The 9,080-nt window shown below is 40.9% G+C and overlaps 1 protein-coding gene across 1 annotated transcript in view; it reads left to right on the top strand.

Annotated features, from left to right (window-relative positions):
• Positions 1 to 356: 356 nt before the first annotated feature.
• The window catches only part of tmem132e (transmembrane protein 132E), a 346,164-nt gene continuing 337,440 nt past the window's right edge, over positions 357 to 9,080 (top strand). The window contains exon 1 of the mRNA XM_020464756.2: positions 357 to 1,727. Coding sequence (XP_020320345.1) covers positions 1,667 to 1,727 — 61 coding nt within the window. The 5' untranslated portion in view covers positions 357 to 1,666. The remainder of the gene's footprint in view (positions 1,728 to 9,080) is intronic.

Below are 9,080 nucleotides of genomic sequence, written 5' to 3'. Positions count from 1 at the left end.
AGCGTGTGAAAGGAATGATGGACATCCACAAATGAAAACCATACTAAATGTTGTCTCGGATTTACGTATAGAATAATACGACATTCTCTGAGACCAAGTTGTAACCAGAGGTTAGACGATGTTGCTCACCTGGAATTTCAAATGTAATCAATAGCCTACATTTGCTTAAGGCTCAACGAATGTATAGGCTACATGCAACATGTTATAAGAATTGACGAAATGTTTTCGATACTAATTCACAAATTGATTTGAAAAAAAATACATGATGGGCTACACATGCACACTGTCCATCTCATTGAATAAACGATGCATTGTGTGCGTCAGACTGAGGTCTGATGAGGGTACCACGTGATTGAAATTTGGTTCATGCCACTTTCAGTTGTGCGTGTGGAATCCTTAGATCGAGGGAGAACGATCTCTGTAGCAACTGCCTTTGAGAAAGTCGCCTTTTTACTGTTAAAACCTGCTGTACCGGACACAACGCATACGAGGAGTATGTATTAGCAATTTCTCTTTATTCCCTTAACCAGACGAGCGGCAACGAATGCGTAAATGGCCAACGCTGAGCAGGATAGTGCGAAACAATGAAGTCGAACTACCCGTGAGTTTTTAACCACAGTTAGGGAATGGATTTGGACTACTGCCGCAGATTCAATAACTATGGTCAACATTCTTGTGTCTGAGGACGTGTAGAAGGAAGATTTAGGTAGCCTAACATCGACACGTGGTACATGGACTGCAGTTTAAAATCTGGGAACTAGATGAACTATCATATCACTGCATGAATCAAATGCAGTGACTTCGGTTGGGAAACGAGGAATCTCACAGCCTATCCAATATTATTAGTCGATTTTCTTTAGTATAGCCTTTTAATCCTGGAATTTCCATGTTTTGCTTACTAAAGATTCGTCTCGCCTGTGTACTGGAGAACTTTTTAAGAAAGGCAGGAGGCACCCGTCTTTGAACCCGAACCGGTGTTGCCTTCCGCACAGTGAAGACCGACGGGCGGACTCTCCATTAATCGCGTTTGTTGGCTAAATTGTTGCATCCGGTGTTGGTTGTCTTTTTTGTGTTTTAATTTTTATTTTTTTATTTGCCCAGTCGTGGAAATCAACAACCGCTCTCCAGTTTCAGCACCGTTTGAAAAACACAACGTTTATCTTTCTGTAGGCTAAGGGAATCAGTGTTGTATCTCAGGCACTTCAATTTATACCATCATCAAATCTCTCAGCCTTTATCCTACTGAGCGCGGAGGAATTCAACATCAAATAGTATATTTGTTTGCCACGTATTTGTGAACAATTGCGCATTTGTTGAATTTATTAACCAGTTGACTTGGCTTCATATTTGGAACATACATTGTGGAATACTTAATTGAGGGCGCAATTGAGCCACTTAATCCGGATACATGTAACTTTCTTCTGCCGCTTGGTGCTCCTTTAGAAAGAGAAGAGGTCTTCGTCATGCCTTGCGTTTTATCAGAAAGCCAATCGGACAATTGTCAGACTTGACATAGTAGACAGATTCAGTAAGGCTACACCACCATATATTGTAAACAATTGAACTTGACTCTCGAAGAACCTGCCATAGGCAAACACCGGTCAGAAGCTATATTTGAAGACTCCTGTATTCACGATTGCTTACTGGATTTACCGAGATATCTACGATGTCAATTTTACCATCTTGCAAAGGAACTCTGCTGCTCTGTGTGGTGCTAATTTCAAATGGTAAGTGCCTAACCGAGCGACATGCAATAAGCCTAGGCTATTCGCCAGAATGATAAGCCTATGTTCGATTATGACTGGTGTATGTTGTAGGCTATGTCAAGTGAGATGCGATTCCAAGAAAGCAGCACATACAGCAGAAGTGCCGCCTTTAATTCAGATTGGTTATGATCTCCACGCACAATATAGGACCCAAATGATGCAGTTCATTTATTGTACCTTTATTTAACTAGGCAAATGAGTTAAGAACAAATTCCAAGGAACAGTGGGTTAATTAACCACCTGTTCAGGGGCAGAACGACAGATTTGTACCTTGTCAGCTTGGGGAATGAACTTGCAACCTTTCGGTTACTAGTCCAACGCTCTAACCACTAGGCTACCCTGCCACCCCAAAAATCACAGTGACGAGAAGTGTGCCAACTTAACTCGTCTTGAGGATCGAAGGCACAGGATCAAAGGTTTTATTCCACCATGTTAATTGTCTATTTTTAGCTGCATGTGAGGTATACAACCAGTTGTATGCTTTCATTGCAGTGAATGGACCACGGCCAGTGTAGTTTTGGGGGTCTATATGGTCCACACACACATCTCTCCACAAGGTGGGGAGCAGGGCTGTGTAGCTTGACACACTTAGATTAATGAGTACAGTTTTCTTTAACCATAATAATAGGAATATGATCAACAATTTGCTCTTCTACCTCCTATTTGTTGTGTATTTTGAGGTAATCTTGTCTTCCAACCGGCTCTGTCGAACCGCCAGGTTTAAAAAAAAAATATATAAAATGTGAAATGTTGTTTTACAGGTGTAACCATAGTAGTACTGCACCCCTGGAGAAAATTAGGGTGACGTGCCTTGCTCAAGGGAAGATTGACAGATTTTCACATAGTCTGCGCTGGTATTTGAACCAGTAACCTTTCGGTTACTGGCCCAATGCTCTTAAGTGCTGGAGGCTATGGCATGAGGATGAAACAACCACTGATTTTTAATTGGCTGATCTCTGCATTATACCATTAGCGCAACCCTTAGAACCTCCCCTACATTGTGGACTTCAAAGCGTGAGCAATGCAAGCAATTTAACACTAGAACCGCTGGGCCTCAGCCCCCCCTTCAAGTTAATGAGCAGTCATTCAGACTGCAACATTCTAACGGTGTAATTTAACCATTTCATTATAAAAAATGTGTTTTTATAAAGGCCTTGGGTGACATTATATTCTAACCTTTATTTTATTTCAGATAACACAAGCATTTTCTTTAGTTTGTTACTGTTGGATATATGTAAGAACAAAAAAATCACAAATGCCAAAATTCAAGTGTTCAATCAATTTTATTTGTGGTGTGCCATTGTCACAACTATGAAACAGAAAGCATTTGTGTTAGAACACGGTAACAGCTTAATTTTTTTATAACTATTATATATATTTTTTTACCCCAACCACCAAGATGCAAGGTCAAAAGACACGGTCAAATTATGAAGACATCAGTAGCCTAAACATAAGTGCCAAGTGGTCTTCATAAATAGTGAAACTCGGCACAAAAGCGATAATGGCATTATGACTAGAGGTGTCGATATGAAAGCAGTCAAATAGTTAATTGTTGCGTGCATCTTTATTCAATGGCACCATTTGGATTTAATTTAGCTGTTATCCTTTATCCTAACAGTTGACACAATTTTGCTTACTTTCACTTGCTTGACACACTTTGACATACCTTTTGTTTCGTTTTAGTGCGTAATAGTCTCTGGTTCTCTTTGTGTCCCCATTGTCTTGTCATTCTTCAGCACCGTTGGACAACAGCTCTGCAGGTGCCTTATTTTGTGCAAAGGGAGGTAGCTCCGTCTCACTTTGTCAGACTTGTTTTCTTCGCAAGCAACTTGTTCGCCAATGATAATGAAGTGACATTTTCCATGGTGACAATTCTCCCCTTGCCAACATAAGGTTCCACAAGCCTCATCACCATATTCTCCAACACTCGCTCACCTGCTGCTGTGGAAATTTTCCCAGATATTGATAGCCGATCAACATGTACAGTTACGCACGCTCTCACTGTAGACTGCTTTGATTCGGTGGACTAATATATGCTACATACCATTTTAAAGATTATAATTAGAATGGATCAATAGAATGGCCTGCCCAGTTCTTCATTCACATTTCGCTTCCCCTTGCTCATCAACTCACCCATTCTCCCCCTTTCTACCCATCATACTTTACTTAATTGATTTAGTCTCTTATGTGTGAAAATAGTTTCAGTATAGTTTTGAGGCAATACTTGAGGTGATTATGAGCTGGGCACTTTAAACTCTAGGAGGAAGGAGCTGCAGCAGGCCCTGCTGTTGTGAGGAGGGGCAACAGGAGGGCATGTCATTTTTTCTTTATGCTTTCCCCCTGAGACTGGTTATAACTCTAGTTCTGTTTGTGATATTATAATTATTACACCAACAGTGTATTTATATAGACTTATTTAGGAAACGTGATGGACGGAGGGGGGCATGACTTAAAAATGGCAGAGTAATTTTTTAAATAATAATGAGCAGTCAAAATGACTGCTTTAGCGGTTCTAGTGTTAAACAAGGAAATGAGTTAGCAAAATCTCATTGTACGCATCTTAGAAATACTGTAGTTTTCACATGCCCGAACTCAATTGGGCATCCCTAAAATAATATGGCTAATGTAATAGAACATTAAATTTGATTGGCAATTTAAACCAATTTTCAAAGTCCCATTTAATACAGCTGTAGCTGGCTTACTCCCTCTCCCGCCTCCATTTTAAGACACAGCCCTTTCAAGTGCAATTGAGCCTGGGGACCAGGCAATAATAATACATAAAATAGTTTAGTCTGGGTAGGATGAGTGGAAGGCAACGCAATGAGTATGTCTGTAAGATGGTATAGCTTTTTGACCCTTTTATTTAATCAGGTTTTGATCTTGATCTTTGCAGGCTTCAAATTATGTCACAGTAGACAGGTGATGTAAGGTGGTTGAACTAGGATCAGAGAAACACATTGTCTGTATGAGGTGGTCACATGGACAACAAAGGACATGCACTTGATCAAACAAAGGTTTAAGGCCCCATTACCACTACAGGAGAATCTGAGGAGTGGAGTGGCTAAATAGCTTTCTACTTTTTAATTCACATTGCATCCTTGCAGTGGTGATTTAACATGTAAGTCTTGGTGGGGCAAACTCAAATGTTTTCTGATAAATGCCAGCAAAGCCACTATACAATACTTTAATTGCACTATAACTGTGACAAACAGTGCCACCAAACTGTTAGGCCTACATAAAGCTGTCCCGAAAGCAGTCTGTACACCTTACGACTGCTACACCTGGCTATCAGCGGAGCCTTGTCTGGCAGCGAAACAGTTCATTCAGCCTCATTTACTGCCTTTAAAAAAACATAGCTGCTATGGCTGACTTGCTTAAACAAATGTGGTTTCTACTGACAATTGAGCTGTACAAACTATGGCGTAGGGGAACAATAAGCGGATAAGAGGCAATCCGTAATTTCGATTAAGACATTAATGAGCGAGCTAGGATGGATGAAGGCAACTCTTTGTTCAGCACTTTTGAAACGTACTGCAACAGAGCACAGGCCATTCTTAAAATATTCTCCCTGTACACCAAGTCAGAACCGTAGGATAAATAAAGGGGGCATATAAGCAAACAATGAAAGCTTTTATCTTCATATTTGATGATATTTCTCTAAGGCTATAGACTAAATGTGCACCAACAAGTCAGAACAGTAGGTCAAATTTAAGAGGTGAAAATACACCAAATTATTAGGGTGAGGCACATGGGCTACTAACAGTTTACTACACAACATACACTTGGTATTACTTTCTTAGCTACAGTATAGATATCTTCCTGGCATATTACATAATTCATGCAGTAGCATACAATTTTTGGACTCCCCTTGTTGTGCTGTGCTCACCTGAAGAGGAAGGTGGCGCAGTGGTCCTTCTTGTGGGCTCTTGGACTTTAGGGTTGTATGACCGTTCAAAATTTATTTCCCTCATCAGAGCTAGTTTTATCTGAGTTCCCAGTAGTCTTGAACTCACTGAAGTCTGAGATTTCCCAGATCAGAGTTTCCAGTTGTTTTGAACATGACAGAAGTCATGCTGGACTGACAGCATGGCCAATGTATTCAGACTTTTCTGTGCAATGGGGTTACCCCCTTTTTCGTGATATCCAATTGGTAGTTACGATCTTGTCTCACCGCTGCAATTCCCCCATGGACTCTGCGAAGTTCGCGAGCTAAGCCGCATTACTTATTGACACACCGTCCGCTTAATCATGCAAAAGACTGCCGGTCTCACGGTAACTGACCGTTAATTAACAAACACTTTTAGCATCTCCAGGCCTCTACGCATACAAGCTGCTTCAGCCTTTGGAATCATGGGCATCTTGAACTGGGGACAATAAAAGGCCACTGTAAAATGTGCAGTTTTGTCACACAACACAATGCCAGTGATGTATCAAGTTGAGAGAGTGTGCAATTAGCATGCAGACTGCAGGAATGTCCACCAGAGCTGAATGTTAGTTTCTCTACCATAAGTCGCCTCCATCGTTTTTGATAATTTAGCATTGCATCTAACCTGCCTTACAACCCCGGTAAGTACAACTGGCCTCACAATCGCAGCCCAAGTGTATGGCGTCATGTGGGCGAGTGGTTTGCGGATGACAACGTTGTGAACAGAGTGCCCTATAGTGGTGGTAGTGTTATGGTATGGGCAGGCATAAGCTACGGACAAAGAACACAATTGCATTTTATCGATGGCAATTTGAATGCACAGATGCCGTGATGAGATCCTGAGGTCCATTGTTGTGCCATTCATCCAACACCATCACCTCATGTTTCAGCATGATAATATACAGCCCAATAATATAATATGATAATATGATAATATGATAATATACAGCCCAACAGCCCAAATTTATCAAACTCTGAAAAATACATTGGATACACATCACAATTAATCCATTATTTATTTTGGGCAGGTCTAAAGAAACAACACATTTATTTTTCAGAAGAACAGAATAAGAGTTGACCTACCGTTTATCTGACTATGCTCCATGTCATTGGCTGCAGGATTGTTAATTTAGCAGACAAGATATGCTTATAAGTCACATGACATTTTTATATTATATGATTTTATAGTAAGAAGAATAAAATGTAACCTAGCATAATAAAAGAGGATATTTTTCCCATTACGGAGTGAGAGCGCACATATGAAGTGACTAAGTTGAGCGTTAGATTTAGAGTTTTGGCAACTTTAGTTGTGAATGATACACACCATAGAAAGCCTTCGAAATTAAAACATACAGTGGGGGGAAAAGGTATTTAGTCAGCCACCAATTGTGCAAGTTCTCCCACTTAAAAAGATGAGAGGCCTGTAATTTTCATCATAGGTACACTTCAACTATGACAGACTATGAGGAGAAAAAAAATCCAGAAAATAACATTGTAGGATTTTTTTATGAATTTATTTGCAAAATGCAAAATGGTGGAAAATAAGTATTTGGTCAATAACAAAAGTTTATCTCAATACTTTGTTATATACCCTTTGTTGGCCATGACAGAGGTCTTAAAGGTTTTCACACACTGTTGCTGATATTTTGGCCCATTCCTCCATGCAGATCTTCTCTAGAGCAGTGATGTTTTGGGGCTGTTGCTGGGCAACATGGACTTTCAACTCCCTCCAAAGATTTTCTATGGGGTTGAGATCTGGAGACGGGCTAGGCCACTCCAGGACCTTGAAATGCTTCTTACGAAGCCACTCCTTCGTTGCCCGGGCGGTGTGTTTGGGATCATTGTCATGCTGAAAGACCCAGCCATGTTAAATCTTTAATGTCCTTGTTGATGCAAGGAGTTTTTAACTCAATCTCACGATACATGGCCCCATTCATTCTTTCCTTTACATGTATCAGTTGTCCTGGTCCCTTTGCAGAAAAACAGGCCCAAAGCATGATGTTTCCACCTCCATGCTCTACAGTAGGTATGGTGTTCTTCGGATGCAACTCAGCATTCTTTGTCCTCCAAACACGACGAGTTGAGTTTTTACCAAAAAGTTATATTTTGGTTTCATCTGACCATATGACATTCTCCCAATCTTCTTCTGGATCATCCAAATGCTCTCTAGCAAACTTCAGATGGGCCTGGACATGTACTGGCTTAAGCAGGGGGGACACGTCTGGCACTGCAGGATCTGAGTCCCCGACGGCGTAGTGTGTTACTGATGGTAGGCTTTGTTACTTTGGTCCCAGCTCTCTGCAGGTCATTCGCTAGGTCCCCCCGTGTGGTTCTGGGTTTTTTGCTCACCGTTCTTGTGATCATTTTGACCACACGGGGTGAGATTTTGCGTGGAGCCCCAGATCGAGGGTGATTATCAGTGGTCTTGTATGTCTTCCATTTCCTAATAATTGCTCCCACAGTTGATTTCTTCAAACCAAGCTGCTTACCTATTGCAGATTCAGTCTTCCCAGCCTGGTGCAGGTCTACAATTTTGTTTCTAGTGTCCTTTGACAGCTCTTTGGTCTTGGCCATAGTGGAGTTTGGAGTGTGACTGTTTGAGGTTGTGGACAGGTGTCTTTTATATTGATAACAAGTTCAAACAGGTGCCATTAATACAGGTAACGAGTGGAGGACAGAGGAGCCTCTTAAAGAAGGAGTTACAGGTCTGTGAGAGCCAGAAATCTTGTTTGTAGGTGACCAAATACTTATTCTCCACCATCATTTGCAAATAAATTCATTAAAAATGTGAATTTCTGCATTTTTTTCCCTCATTTTGTCTGTCATAGTTGAAGTGTATGTCCCTATGATGAAAATGACAGGCCTCCTCTTTTTAAGTGGGAGAACTTGCACAATTGGTGGCTGACTAAATACTTTTTTGCCCCACTGTATGGGCTGCATGGTGCGACTTTTGACTATTGATGATTTGAGAAAGTCGGGGAAAAAAGCTGTTCCTTGTCTCAGGCTGCACACGTTCTCTCCTCAAGAGATCATATTTTCACCTATCGACTATTCTCTTGTACTAATATAAAATTAGTAAAATTAGTTCAGATTTAGAATGGCCCGTTATGAAATCGGCAGGAACAGGGGCAAAAAATAATAAACACGTCACCCGTAGGCACTTGAATAGCGAATGGAGGCCACTTTCTCGGCGGTTCGTTTAACTAGCGTCAGGTACACTCTGGTTATTTCGTTGCGCGACAGGTGCTATTCCACCAAAACTCTGTATACCATATGCTCCCCAACATTGTTCCTGCAGCTACTGGGTGCTTCATTTGGGATCCAAGAGAAATCTTTTCAGGAACATCGATAGTAACATGTTCACAGCTAAACAAATGTAATTAAACTGT

Source organism: Oncorhynchus kisutch, linkage group LG28 (assembly GCF_002021735.2).
Source record: "Oncorhynchus kisutch isolate 150728-3 linkage group LG28, Okis_V2, whole genome shotgun sequence".
In the NCBI taxonomy this organism is placed as follows: Eukaryota; Metazoa; Chordata; class Actinopteri; order Salmoniformes; family Salmonidae; genus Oncorhynchus; species Oncorhynchus kisutch.
Note: the sequence above shows the minus strand (reverse complement) of the source record. Positions and strands in the feature narration are given on the sequence as shown.